The sequence below is a fragment of the Bos javanicus genome, chromosome 6, assembly GCF_032452875.1.
Source record: "Bos javanicus breed banteng chromosome 6, ARS-OSU_banteng_1.0, whole genome shotgun sequence".
NCBI lineage: Eukaryota > Metazoa > Chordata > Mammalia > Artiodactyla > Bovidae > Bos > Bos javanicus.
This window is the reverse complement of record NC_083873.1, coordinates 36,285,537-36,300,897: the sequence shown is the minus strand read 5'-3', so window position 1 is coordinate 36,300,897 and position 15,361 is coordinate 36,285,537. Positions and strand designations below refer to the sequence as shown.

The following is a 15,361-nucleotide window of genomic DNA, read 5'->3' as shown; positions in this document are numbered from 1 at the left end:
TCATCTCATAGTCATTTAATTATCCAGACCCCATACAGTTTCTTCTACATATCTATGTTTAGCAACACGTATGCACATGATGGATATGTTATTGAATATCTATATACACACAGAAATTAAGACAAACACTAAACACAGCTTCTCAATAGGGGGGAAAAACTATCAAAAATTAGTATACAGTACAATTAACAGTTGTCAAGGCCGAGGGTAGGAAGGAAAAAAATCATCAGAATTTATACCCAAAAGCAAACGAAGCAAATGAATCTAAAAATTCTCAGCATTGTGACAATACATAATAAAATTCACCACCAGAAATCCGTGCTTTAAAGCTTTCACTACTTATGTGTCTCAGAATTATTTTTATTAAGCTATGAAGAATTTCAGAGATTCAATAATGCATCCTTTCTATATAAAAGGTGAGGTTATGAAGTATTTGTGGTTGCTTGATAAAATTTTAGGAAACTTTTGAGATCAAAATATTTATCTTTCCATTACTGGACTCATGAAACATTTCTTTTTCAAAGAATTTCTAAGGGCCACAGCTGTATTTTTCAGCATCCAAGACTCTAAGAAAAATGTGATATTCTCTACCTTGATAAAAATGTGGTTAGAAAAATAATGAGGTCAAACGACAATATGTTGGTGTCAATTTGAAGCTACGTGAATCTAAGAAATGATGTCAGAGTCTGAAAGAAAGCTCTTAAAGGAAATAATTCACTGTCAAAATGTACAGTCAGACCAGAAAAGAGTATCTTAAGAAATTAAAAAATTGGTTAGGCATTCAGCTACATGAACAACAGGGTCACAACATCAGTTGTTAGGTAAACCGAGTGGCTTCGGGAGGAGCCACTGCTCATGGCAAAGTACACGATTCAAACTGTGTGTGCTGATTCTCTTATCACAGAGTTTGGTACGTTTATGGTGGTGCCTCTGAAATCATGTGAATGAATAAACAAACAGGCAAAAGAAAAGGACTATCACACAGCTACAATGAAACTACTGTTATGAAGACACGAAGGTAAAGTTGGAAAAAACTAGGTGGCCTTCCTAGATTCTTTCTGCTGTCACTTCGGATCTTCAGTCTCTTTTCTTGATCCATGGAAGTAAGAGCTTCATTATTAGTTTCTCAAAATGAAAATCGTTTTAAAATTTAAAGGGTAAAAGTGGCTTTTCCATCAACAGTCGAGAAGTTTCTCTTTTTTTGTAAGGAAGTGGCAGGTCCCATCTGCATTGTTTTATAACAGTTGAGACAATCGCGCGGGGCACCTGGCCCGTGGGCAGCGCCACCGGCCTCTTCCCTCCCTTCCCTGGTTGGGGGGAACCCGGTGGGGTCTGGGATCTTTCACTGCTGTCGCCGAACTCGGCCAATGTCTGCCTGTATTAGGTGTTCAATAAATGCCTGTTATTTCAGTAATTCAGCTTTAAATGAGAAATACAAATTTCTATTAAGAGTATATTAGGGAATTCCTTGGCAGTCCAGTGGTTAAGATTTTACCTTCCAATGCAGAGGGTGCGGGTTCGATCCCTGGTCAGGGAGTGAAGGTCCCACACCCCTTGTGGCCAAGAAACCAAAACATACTTAAAAAAAAAAAAAAAAAAAAAACCAGAAACAATATTGTAACAAATTCAATAAAAACTTTAAAAATGGTCCACATTAAAAAAAAGTCTTTTAAACAAAGAGTATACAAAAGCCCGTGTGTGTGTGTGTGTGTGTGTGTGTGTGTGTGTGTGTGTGTGTGTTATGTGCGTTAGTCGCTCAGTCGTGTCTGACTCTTTGCGACCCTACAGACTGTAGCCCACCAGGCTTCTCTGTCCATGGGATTCTCCAGGCACAAATACTGGAGTGGATTGACATTCCCTTCTTCAGAGGAACTTCCCAACCCAGGGATCGAACCCTGGTTGGCACTGCCCGAGACAGATAAGAAATGAAGTCAGGGGTCCAAGCTTTACCAATCAGATCCCAAGGTCTTGAGAGAACTCAACAAACGGAAACTACACCCTGCACAGAAGGGAGAATCAACGTTTTCGGAGACAAAGCTACACAAAGCTGTTCTCAGTAAGCTGTGGAAAACACAGGACAAAAGAAACAGCAAAACACATCTTCAGATTATAAGACCATCAGGTTGCTGTGGATACTGAGTAGATTCTAGAAGGTATCAACATCTAGATAACACATGAGCAACTGAAAAACAATCAGTGCTCAACAGTGACTAACACTGGTTTCTTGAACACAAATCAGGAAAGCTAGCCATTTTCCCTTTTTTGATAGGATTGGCAGGATATCTGGATTTCAGTAAAGAATGAGGGACAATGACTGTGAAAGGAAAGCTGACTGTGAACATTTATGCAGAGTGTCGCTGCAATGTTGACGTAAATCTGCAGGGAAGCCTCGAGCCAGGAGGCTGTACTTGACCCAGCCTTTTCAGTATTTGTCAACCACTTGGATACGGCACCAAATATAGTCACTAAATGTGTAGATGACACAGTGGGTAAGTGTGTTAGAATATAAAACCTGCTGCTGCTGCTAAGTCGCTTCAGTCGTGTCCGACTCTGTGCGACCCCATAGACTGCAGCCCACCAGGCTCCACCGACCCTGGGATTCTCCAGGCAAGAACACTGGAGTGGGTTGCCATTTCCTTCTCCAATGCATGAAGGTGAAGAGTGAAAGTGAAGTCGTTCAGTCGTGTCCGACTCTTTGCGGCCTCATGGACTGTAGCCTGCCACGCTCCTCTGTCCATGGGATTTCCCAGGAGAGAATACTGGAGTGGGTTGCCATTTCCTTCTCCAATATAAAACCTAGACGTAATGTATTTCATAAGTCTGGGATAGAAGAATGAAAAGTAAGAAGTTGGAAAACTTCAAGGTCCTATAATTAGATTACAAAATAAAAAATCTGGACACATGGACACTAAGTAATCCTTGGAAAAGGAGATGGGACCACAGGCCATGGCTTTCAACTGGGAGCAGGTTTGCCCCCTCTGGGACCTTTGGCAAAGTCTGGAGGCATTGCTGGTTGTTATACTGGAGTGGGGGAGGCCAGATCCCCCACAACCGTGAGTTATCTGGGACAAATGTTTATAGTACTGAGGTTGAGACACCCTGCCCTAGAAAGACTAAGATGAACTCATGCATGCTGACAGTCACGTAGGCATAGACCTGGAAAACTGAAGAGCCTTAGTCATCTAGATCGAGGTCAGGGTTAGTCCTTGGTCCACTGTCCTGCTAACCCACTGGAATAATACTCAGTTCTGGGTATCCGTTTTTAAGAGGGATACAGATAGACTGGTGTGTGTGTGTAGAGAGCAGAGCTATAGGACTGGGAAGGTCTGGAGCCCAGGTCACACGAGAAAGAGGAAGAACCTGGAGGAAGAGTGTTCACAGGGTGTTGCTGGGAGTGAGCAGGGCCAGTGGCTACAAATATGGAAGTGCTCTCAGGAAGAAGCTGTAAGCTTAGTCCACACTGCTCTGGAGGTCAAACTAAGCCCCTAAGCAGAAAGTCACACAATAATAATGATTTTCATTAATTATGACATTTTATAGTTATTAAACGTATACATTCTAAAATTACACATTGTATAATTACTATATTGTTTTTGAGCATTTAAAAAAATGGTAGTTATAAAAACTACTTAGTTTTTAGCTATTTTACACACAGCTGGTGTCTTCCCATAAACATTTAAAACCAGGGACAGTTTTCAAACAGTTTAGATAAATCTACTCTGCACATACAAACACCAAATCCTAAAATGCATCAGAACTGCTGAGAATTAATACAATCCAAATTCATGCTGATAAACATGGCCAACTGGGACAAAATGAACTGAAGGACAACACGATTTTCAAGAACAATGTAATCATTTCACAATTATCGGAAATTGTGACCATCATGAGGGCCAGTAGAAGAGCCATGGCCAAAACATAGTTGTGAAAAAAATAAACCGAGCTCAGGGACAAGATTTGGAAGGACATCCTCTTTTAAAAAGAGCTTAATTCATTTATCTACCATTTGTTTCATGAGGTAATTATTAAGTGTCATATTTTGGATGTGTTAAAGAACACATTTTTATCTAGGAACAGTTTAGCTCAAGCTTCTAAGAGAAATATGCTGGTTTTCACACACACAATCACCCCCATTTCCTCAATTATGGTGATTTAATTCTTGTGTGAAACGATCAGCTAGACAAAATTTGTCTTATTTCATTAACATCAAGTCTTATTGTGAGAAAATGGCTCTAATTTTGAAGATACAATGGAGCAAATCTGCCTAAATTTCACATTTACAGAATTTTTTATAAACAAGTTCTGTTGAAGAGAATACGGATAGGGAGCACAATCATTGTCTAACACCTTAAAGTGAGGGCTATGAGGTAGTTAAGCTCCCTGAGAGGTAAAAAAGAACAGAGTAAAGAGAAGGGACGGCTTTGTAGCTTCTGGCTCCCTACCTCAAATACAGCGGAAGAACCAGGCAAGAAAATGGAGTGGTTCTTACGGGAACAAGGCCCCCACATTTTGAAATAATTATTTCTAAGTTCATTAAATAAATGACACCCCAGGATTGAGGCTGCCACAGAAATATGACAAAAGTGAAACTCGTAAAACTCACTTCTCCTTGGAGTTTTACTCCCCCTTCTGACTTACCTGCTAAAAAAACAATCACTGATTTTTAAAAAAATCTTTGTCTTTTCATCTCTAGAGCCCTGTGTATGGCAGTCAGTGTGTTCAATTGTCTAGAAACAAAAATACGAAAGAGGTTGATTCTAGTCCGGGCCAGTTAGGTCTCTACAACTCTCTGGACACAGAGGGTACCCCCATTCAAGCAAAAAGTAGCCACTGAGGACAAGGTTTATCTGCATACAATCTTTGATTACTGCTGGGGAAAAGATCAGAGAGTATGTTCTAGTCGACTGCTTGTCACAAGCCTACATTCACAGATCAAGAACAGATTATGAAATTAGCACCAAGGGCGAAATGTGCCAGGGGGAAGGCAAGAGGAAGGAGGAGAGTGGGTAAAACTATACCCGCAAATCTGTCAAAGAAAAGTAAGTTTTTTGTCTATAAAATCATTATTTTTTATCACATGCTACATATATTGCCTCTGTTAATTTTGTTTTTTTCTATAAACTCAGTAAATGAGATTTTTTTTTTAAAAAGAAAGTTATCCAATAGTTATTTTGACAAAATTTCAGAGTACAGAAAATCCATTCCTCCAAGGGGAAACAAAACAAAAAACATTGTAAAACAAGACAGATCCCCACAAGCAAAGTAAAAAGCAAACAAACAGCAACGTACAAAACAGTGAGGGAATGAAATGAAACGAAGGAGATCAGCTGGCCTAAAACATAAAGAGGACTGTTTGAAGTTGGTTAGAAGCAGCTACTGAGTTTTAGGGGAGGTTGCAGGAAGCCGTCACCAGGGGGCGCAATCACAGCGCCTTTCCGTCCCCGGGAGGGACGTGGGGGACACTGGGGCAGGTGTAGCACGCGGTTAGCAGCTGGAGGTCTTCACCTTTATCTCCTTGAAGAAGGAAGCAGTTTCGCCCTCGATAATTGGCTGCAGCAAAGGGCTTCTCCGCTTGCTGGAGGGGGAACCCTGCGACAGGTGTTAATAGGCAGGTTACATGGCAGAAAACCAGAAACAAACCAAAGTTCTCGTCCAACTGGCTGCTTTACTGCAGAGCCTGCCCGCCCACCCCACCAACCACAGAGGCCACACAGGAGCAAGGATGGCATGCAAGTATGTTAACCAAACACACAGAAAAATTCCTGCCTCCTCCCTCTTTCCTCCTGGTGACCATAACTTCCAGAACAACAAATAACAATGCACGCTCATCAAGTGATGCAAAAGGTTACAGACACAGGCTGTATATTCACCCTATTTCAGGCTACTAAGGGCTCCTGACTGGAGAATGAAAAGGGTTCCTTAAATTTAATCCTTTTGTTGGTTAGTTTACTGATATATTCTGCAGGAAATTTCTAGAAAGGTAGCTTTCTTCAAACACACCTGACTGAAGACCCTGAACCCTCCTCTGTTTGTCTGAACAAATACACTATTATAAGACATATAAGGACCACATCTTGGGCCTGGAAATAAACAAGAAGATATAAAGCAGGAATAGAAGAGCAGCAGCTAAAAAGAATATGCATTTCAGCAACATAAAAGCGAGGCCGTGTCTGCTGGCTAGAAAGTCTAAAGGCCAACAGAGGAAGCCCCCAGGGTCCCAGGAGATGAGCGCACTGAAACCAAGGCAGAGGTCCCCCACGAGCTGGAAAGGGCACGACCACTACCCCTGCAGCTGGGCTGGCATGAGGGATGGGGCAAGCTGGCCAGTGCCCGAAAGGCTTTTTCCCAGAACTGAAGGCCAGTCGCTGCTCCTTACTCTTGACAAAATCCCAATTCAGAGGCCAAAAGCAGCGAAGTCCAAGGATGGTGGCCCTCCCTTTTCTTTACCTCACTCTTTCCTACATCTCCAAAAAGAAGCAGTTCCCTCTCTTGAGTTCCTTACAGGATTTCTCCCCGGGTATGACTCCAGCAGGGCGGATCTCCGTCTTGGAGGCAGAGCGAAGAACACTAACCGAGGCCCCTACGACCAGAGAGGCACTCTGTGTGGAGTGGCCCCTGGGCGAAGCACACCATTTCCCGGATGCTCTGTCTCTAAGGGAAGTACGGGGACGCTGACCCAGCACGTGTCAGACAGAAGCATACGGCCAAAGCTTGTGCACCCAAGAGGGGAACAAACTGTCAGCTTCAGATTCGCTCATTTTTGGCAAATGTCACCTCAGAAGTCTTTGATAAATTTTTCATCCCTCAAGTTTAGGGGCCACTGATATTAATGGCAGGTTCAACTACGAAAGACTGTTATTTCGTGAGAAGGCAAGTTAGTGCCCTAATAATATAGCCTGGAAGTCAACCACTGGGCGTGGAGTACTCACAATGATGGGGATGGTGCTGGCTCGGGATAGGATCTGTTTGACCAGGCGGTACCTGTCATACAGCGGCTTCATAACCTGACGCTCATTCTTGCTCACCTGAAAGGCAAGAACAGGATTGCTGAGAGACCTACTCCTGTTGGCTATGCTGACTGAGCATGCTGTGGACTAAGAGAAAGAACAGGCGATTCAACTGAAGACTCCCCACTCTTGTAAAATTTATTTAAACTGATAACCATGAGTCAATGAAAATTTAAAATATCTACTTTGGTTGCAAATCACTTGAAATCACTCCCTCAGAAGTATTACTTTTCCTCAAAACTGTGATTCTTATTATTAGTTTTCTATTTAAAATTCTGGAAGGTTCAGAGTTTCAGATGATTCACTATTTTCTAGGTCCTGGGAAGAAGAAAACATGTATTAATATTTCTATTATACTACTTACCTTGCAGTTCTGTGATCATTTTTTAAAAATGTCTCTCTTCCCTATGGAACTGTGTTGTGTTTTTAGGGACAAATGCAAGCAAACAGGCTTTCAAGGAATATATGCTGATAGAATACGTGGATTCACTCATCTCTGTGTCCCTAAAATCTGGCTCAGGGTCCAAAAATGTTTAAAGGACAGACTCTAATAGACAGTGAGGAGAAATCAAGCCCGGCTCCCTGGCATAGTATTTGAAGCCCCATCACCTCCTCCCCATTAGAACTCAAGCTCCGGAAGGAAACTAGGGAGTGTCACGCCTCCTTGTCTAGCTCCCTTTGTCCTGGAGTGGCCTCCTCTCTGCTCTTCGATTTGGTAAATTCCACATCAAGAGCCACCTCCCTCCCTGTGCAGCCTTCTTCCGACACGCCCCATTCTGGGAGCCCTGCTCATTCTCTCCTTTGAGTCACCTAATACAGCCTTGTGTATCTTATAATTCACATATGCTTTGCTATGGACGGAATGTTTATGTTCAACTCACCTCCCCGCACGCCCCCACTCCCAATTCATAAGTTGAAAATGAATCCCCAATGTGATGGTTTTTGGAAGTGAGGTCTTCAGGGAGTGATTAGGTCATGAAGATGGTGCCCTCATGAACAGGATTAGTGCCCTTATTAAAGAGACCACAGAGAGCTCCCTCATCCCTTCTGCCATGTGAGGACAGCGAACAGATGGCTGGCTATGAACTGGGAAGGGGGCCCTCACCAGACACCAGCGCCTTAATCTTGGACTTCCAGCCCCCAGAACTGTAAACTGTTCTGGTAACTATTTCAGTGCCTGACATGATAAAAATATCCCATAAATGTCTGCAAGATGAGTGAAAGAATATTTCAAATATAGACAGGTATGCCAAATTTGTAAGTATGCATTTGTTTACTAAAATGGAGTAAGAGATGACGTATTTTTGTTTCAAGTTTGCTGTTGTTCTTCTGCATTTTATTTCCATTGTACACATAAGGCAAGGCTTACAGATATGAGGAAGGGCAACAGTATTAGCTCTGACCATCTCTCTTATGGGCCTTCAACTTTAAAGACAAGTCTGGATAATGCATGAACTGATCACACTTTGCTACCTGTTTTTTATTTGCCTTTCTCAAAGTGATCAACAATAAGAGAACCTTGGATAAATCTCACAAGCCAAGATAGGATACTGCCAATCTTGTGGTATTTATTTACTGTCATCTTGTGGCTTCATTTTCTGCCATAAGCAATAATAATAACTTATTTCTATCTTTTTCTGTTACCAAAATATCAAGAGGTGGCATTTTCTTGCTTTTACTATCTGTCATAGTAAAAGGAGTTTTACATTTGGTATTTCATAAAGTATGACTGTTTGAAGGGACCATAAGAACTATTTCATACAAAAAAAAAAAAAAAAGAGTGACGATCAAACCACAGGTATTACGAGAACATACCTACCAAAATGGCTAATGTGAAAGACAGTGTCCAGTGTCAGAAATAATGCTGGGCAACTGGAATTCTCTCTCAGTACTGGCAAGGCTGAAACACTTTGGAAAACTATTTGGCAGTATCTCCTAAACTAAACACATGACTCATCAATTCTGTCCTTAAGTACACACCAAACAAACCCGGATTAAAGTTTACCAAAAGACACATATAAGAATGTTCAGAGCAGCACTATTTATAGCACCACCAAACTGGAAACCATCCACATGCCCAACAATGGTAGAATGAGTAAGTATTTTAAGTTTCCAAAACTGAATACTACACAGCCATGAAAATGAACGAATACAGCTATATGCAGCATTAATCTCACAAAAATAAAGCCAAGCAAAACAAGCCAGACACCTAAGAATATACACTGTAAGGTCCTAGTTATATAAAGTTCAAAAATAAGCAAATCAAATCTATAAGGTTAGAAGTCAAGTTTTTGTTGGTGGGGTGGAAGGTCATGGTATTGACTAGAAGGGGACATGATAAGGGCTTTCAGAGGGTTGGCCATTTTTAATTTCTTGATCAGGATGTTGATTACATGGATTTGTCTACCTTGTGAAAATTACCAAGATATATAATTAAAATTTAGGCTCTTTTCTGTACTATACTTCAAGAAGTTGAACAATAGCCACAAATAAGTGTGAGGAATAGAAATAAATGACTTGGATAATCTCACATGTAAAATGACAAAATTTAGGAGTGGAACACATGAAATAATTTTTTTTAATACAAGAAGTACCCACTAAATGTACTGCATATGAAATTAAGGTACATCCTAATTGTCAACATATGACATGTGGTGAAATATTACTGTGTAAGGTAAATAACAGATATTTAGTGACCAAAAGCCATATGAAAAATAAAAATAATAAGGAGCCAGCATTTCCTCACTGAGGAATAGCATCCTATTACTGTATCTGACTCTAGAACAACATGGGTTTGAACTGCATGGGTCCACTTATATGCAGATTTTTTCAACAGTAAATACTGCATTACTACACAATCTGCCACATGGTTGCACCCATGGATTCAGAATGTTGGATATGGCAAAACCGTGGAGACAGAGGGCTGGCTCTGAGTTAGACTCAGATTGTCAACTATGCTGAGCGTTGAACAATTCCCAACTCCTGCATTATTTCAAGGGTCAACTGCAGTTGCTTCACAGAAACATTTTTGGATTGTGAAAGGAGACTTTGGAAGGAGACTTACTGCTAAAATTAGCCCGATATGGAAAATTCGACAGAATCAATTTTCTAATTCTTTGTTCGAAAACTAAATTTTCTAGTTAGAGTAGATGAAGAGGATTGCTGGCTTACATTAATATTTGGCTTTGGTGCTGCTTAGTCACTCAGGTGTGTCTGACTATTTGTGACCCCACGGACTGTAACCCGCCAGGCTCCTCTGTCCATGGGATTCTTCAGGAAAGACTACTGAAGTGGGTTGCCATGACCTCCTCTAGGGGATCTTCCCGATCCAGGGATCGAACCTACACCTCTTGTATCTCCTGCATTGGCAGGCAGCCTTTTTACCACTAGCACTACTTGGGAAGCCCATATTTGGCTTATAACACTGATATTTAGATTTTCTATGAATTGCTCCTTTTAAAAATTAATGACCCTCAGAACTCTGCTCAATATTATATGGCAGCCTGGATGGGAGGGGAGTTTGGTGAGAACCGATACATGTAAATGCAAATGCAGAGTGGAGTCCCTTTGCGGTCCACCTGAAACTATCACAACATCGTTAACTGGCTATACTCCAATATAACAGTTAAAAAAAATAATGATGTTTAGAACTAATCACCTGTGAGAGATCTGATAAAATCCAGTTGTTGACTACGAAGAGTCAAAACTCACCATGATACCGTCAGCCAGTGTTGGCATTTGATAGATCTATCTAAACACCAACAAATCAATTATCTTTAGGTCTGGAAAGAATACCACTTGATTTACACTAGAATTATTTTCACGATAAATGCCGTAAGCCAAAGGTATGGTGATACTGAAGCTCAATACAACTTTTACCCATTATCAAGCCAAGTCTCATGTAATTATCGGTGCTGGAGTTGGGAGTGGAGCCAAAACCTAACCAACAGTTAGAGAAACAAAGCAGCACCTTGGCTGAACTGTCAAAAAGGGGTGCTGACATTAAGTGGACCATGGGAAAACTGCTCAGAAGTGGACATCTCTTATTCTCCAGTCATCAGCTGCTCAGGGATTCCACTAAAACCAGTAACAGGCCTTAGAAGGAGCCAGTAAAGTTCTCAGAGCCTCAGTTTCTTGATAGGCAAAGTGTAGAATTCAGATTAGAAAATCTTCACGATCCGTAATTGTTTGAAAATGCCCTTAGGCCAAGCATACAGTATACCGTTTTTTCAATGTAATTTCACTCTTCCTGCTTCAAGTCATTATTTAGTTTTTCATTTAAGGGGCACTTCTGAATGGCTTTCAATGTGTAGAAATAGGGTTAAGACTAAAATGTATTTTTGTACACAAATCATGACAACATAAAAATCTAGGTATGTAGATCTAATGGATTTGAAAGCAGCACCTTCCACTAAATCTTTGTTTTCTGATGCAAAGAAATCTTCATCTACTGTTCTCTTACTATTCTGATTAGTTGCTATATAAGTCTCAGATAATACATCAAAGTACAGTGGGAACACCCGCCAATATTATCCATGTTTAAGTAAGGGCAAGTCTCAGACAGAAATCACAAAAGCCTGATTAAAGTGAAGTCGCTCAGTCGTGTCTGACTCTTTTCGATCCCATGGACTGTAGCCTACCAGGCTTCTCTGTCCAGGGGATTTTCCAGGCAATAGTACTGGAGTAGATTGCCATTTCCTTCTCCAGGGGATCTTCCCCACCCAGGGATCGAACCCAGGCCTCCCGCATTGTAGACAGACGCTTTACCATCTGAGCCACCACCTGATTAGGTGAACATATTTATGTTTTGTGATGGCGTTCCACTCAGCCTCATATAAAGCTTCTCTACAGAAATACTGATTTGGTTGCTGTTAGCTGAAGGGTATAACAAAGGTGAAAGATAAAAAGAATGAAGTTTCTAACTTGAAGAAAGAAATAACATTAGGACCACGGAATATTAAAGTTAGAAGAGTCTTACTTTCTAATATGATAAAGCGAAACACTGGAGGGCTCTCAGGAATGATCTGCCCAAGGCAACGGAGCTGGTTCAAGAACCCAGGTGGACTGACTCCCAGTCCAGTTTTCTATACATTAACAAATAAGCAAGACACGAAGGAGGACCTTAACATAGTAACCACAAGACATAACAAAGATGTCATAGGATAGCATTTTCCCCTAACAGAGTTTGGCCAAGATTATCTTAAGATAAAGAATTGCCATCTTAAAATACAGATGACATCTTAAGACAAAGAATCTTGTTTTCATCTTGAGATAAAAATTCTGCCTCCAAGCTGAGAGTTCTGCCCATATTGAGTTCACAGAGATTTCTTGTTCTGAGCAGCAGCAAGAAATTACAGTAGTCAGGAAACTACACTGCCCCAGAATCTCCTCAGTAAAACAAAAAATATTCTGAATGTGTGTGGAGGTGGTACCTATGAGTCATAAGACTACCAGTGGGAGAAGGTAAAGGAGATGGATTTTTATACCTGCTGCATTTTTGTCCCATTGAGTCAGAAAACGGTGACTGTCCCTCCTTTATTATCAGGCAACAACAGTGGGCTGACTGGGCAAAGATCAGACCTGCCCAGCCAACAGATAAACAAATGATACCCTTTATATGTGGCTTTAGAATCTGTACTTAAATTTGAACATGATATGCTTAGTGTCTGCTTAGTTCCCCAGTTTCTAAAAGACAAGACTGAAATACACCAATGAGAACCCAGAAGCTCTGTGGACCCACCCACGCTCTCCCCTCTACACCATCATCTGGGTCTGCACAAGAGGTCATGGGGGGCTGCAGCCATGTACTGTACTTCTGGGACGTGGTCTTCTGATGAGAGCCCTACATGTTGAAAGGGACACATTTTAATAATAATTCACAGGGAATTACATGCTGGTGTGTAGACGACTATGTTCTTGCTTTTCATACGCTGTGGGTGTCCCATTAAAGCAAACCACCTTGTTAAACAATGTACAGAGGCAGCAGATAACTATTTTGGCTGGTGATTTTGACTGTTGGTGCTCTTTCATATCAGAATCTGCAGACTCAGCAAAAAACCACCAGGCTCTAAGCACCTGCTAAAACCTAAAAACTGAAGGTTTGGAATGACAGTATAGCTCTGGGAGTACTTGTATTTTTCTTTTAAGAAGAGTGTTGCCCAAATGTTATTTGTGAGTTCAGGGTCCAGGGCAACACAACAGATGTTAAGAATGAAAAGTTCACTCTCTGGTTTTTGGATTGGCAAGATATCAAGTGAATTCTATTCTCCTGAGGAGGCTGGAGTATCAGGTTCCAGAGAGAGGCAGAGAGCCTGACCTGGGACCAGGAATAAATGACACTCAAACTTCCTGGAGCATGTGTCCCTTGACCTGTGAGATGCTAGAATCCAGGTCCAGAAATGTTCTTCCTTCCTCTGCAAGAATGATGAAAGAAAGGGCCAAGGATTAATTGTTCAAATTCATATTGGTAAGAGCTAAAGCATGTATATTTCCTGATTAAATTATTTAATAAGAAGTAGACAGCAGAGGGCAGAACCTATAACTGTACCAGAAGAGACACCTGTCATTTATGGAGGAGTCCCACCTAACTCCCCACAAAGCCACTCTGCCCTGCTTCTTCAGTCAGTGCCAGACAGCCTGCAGGTATATGTGTGTGTGTAATGTCACTTAGTCTCCATGACAACCTACTGTAACAGACATCTATTATGCAGACCAATCACTGAGGCTCAGGGAGTTACCTAAGCGGCCTAGAGACACAGAGCCCGTCTCAGCAGAGCTGGGTTTGAATCTAGGGCTTCCCAGGCGGCACATGGTAAAGAATCAGCCTTCCAGTGCAGGACATGCAAGAGAGTCGGGTTCAATCCCTGGGTCAGGAAGATCCCCTGGAGGAAGGCATGGCAACCCACTACAGTATTCTTGCCTGGAAAATTCCATGGACAGAGGAGCCTGGCGGGCTATAGTCCATGAGGTTGCAAAGATTCCGACACGTCTGAGCGGCTCAACACACGCTGTGAGCCTAGTGCCTGCTGACTGCCACGGTCCAGGCAGGAGGAGAGACTGTGCTCAACTTGGAGCAACAAGTACCATGGCACACAGCCCCCTGCTGCGGCAGCAGGGTGAAGACTACAACACAGCTGACAGTCTTTAAAGGAGTCTATCACTGTCATACCCTGAATCCATATAATGAAAAGAAGGAAGACACACAAGCCCCACCTCCTTCACAGAGGCCTGCCTGGGGGCTGTGAGGAGATGGACACCGAGAGGCACTGAGTCTTTAGTGGAGAAGGGGATTAGTTCTATCTCCGCAAGTTCTGAATATCCCGGAAGAGAAGGACGAAGTTTCACAACACATCTGAGCTCCAGAGCATTTACTGTTTGGTTCAGTGCCTTTAAAAAAAGTCCAGAACAACAGTTGGCTTGAAACATGACCATTATCCCAGAGTGCCAGTATTTTTCCATTGTAGGGACAGGCCAGCAAAATCAATCAACTCCAGCTTTTTTTTTTTTTTTAATTTAAACCTAATAAATTCAGAATCAAAATACCAGGCAGGCTCATTAGACAGATAACTGGCCACATGTTCTGCATCAGGTAGATGCTGAGGTCCAGGTTTACCGTTAGGTAAAAAAAAAAACAAAAAACAAAAAACTCAGAACCCCTGCTCTCACAGGTCTTGTAGTCTAGTGCTCTATTCTCTAAATTTCTTCACCTAAAAGAGCATATTTGTGATGCAAAGACTCTCTCCATTGCATAGCTGTGACTGAGACTGGAAAAGAGGTCCATGCATTTTGGTGATATAAAAGTCCATCTGTGAATATAAACTTCCTGCTTCTTTACACCTGCTTTTAAGAACTTGTGTTGTTGGGTTCTTGACAACATTCTTAACAGAAGGTTACTAAGAGTCACTGACAAGGAGATCAGATTACAAGCTCCCTTAGGAATAGAGTGGAGGCCTGTTGAACTACTGTCTCCCCAAGGACTAACAGCATCCAGGGGATAAATGTGCTTGCTGAATAACAAATTGCCTCAAATGCTTCTAAAGCCACATTTTAGATTCCTCTCGGTTTTAGTTCTGCATGGCGGCTGAAACTTCTCAGCAAACACGGGTTGCAAACTGCACTGAAGAGAAACTGAATTTTAGGGCAGATCACTTGAGCTTAGCACCTTCCTTTTATGGCTAAGAATGCTTAGAGCTGGTGATGACAGCTTACAGGGGCAGACATGTTTCTTCACTCTAGGCTTCTGTGTAGCAATTCATACCCCCCTCCACTATCTTCTACTGGAAGCAGGACACTAGAGGCTACATTTTACTTGCAAACTGATATTTCTTTGGAACTTAATTAAATTTAGCACTTAT

The 15,361-nt window shown here is 41.7% G+C and overlaps 1 protein-coding gene across 14 annotated transcripts in view; it reads right to left on the bottom strand.

Moving 5' to 3' along the window:
• FAM13A (family with sequence similarity 13 member A) overlaps window positions 1-15,361 on the bottom strand; it is a 337,557-nt gene that overhangs the window by 7,806 nt on the left and 314,390 nt on the right. For 13 of the 14 annotated variants that reach the window (XM_061419687.1, XM_061419691.1, XM_061419689.1 and 10 more), the window contains 2 exons: window positions 6,930-7,025; window positions 5,506-5,589 (listed from right to left, as the gene is read on the bottom strand). In XM_061419687.1, coding sequence (XP_061275671.1) covers window positions 5,506-5,589; window positions 6,930-7,025 — 180 coding nt within the window. The remainder of the gene's footprint in view (window positions 1-5,505; window positions 5,590-6,929; window positions 7,026-15,361) is intronic. The other variant, XM_061419688.1, reaches the window with a different exon arrangement.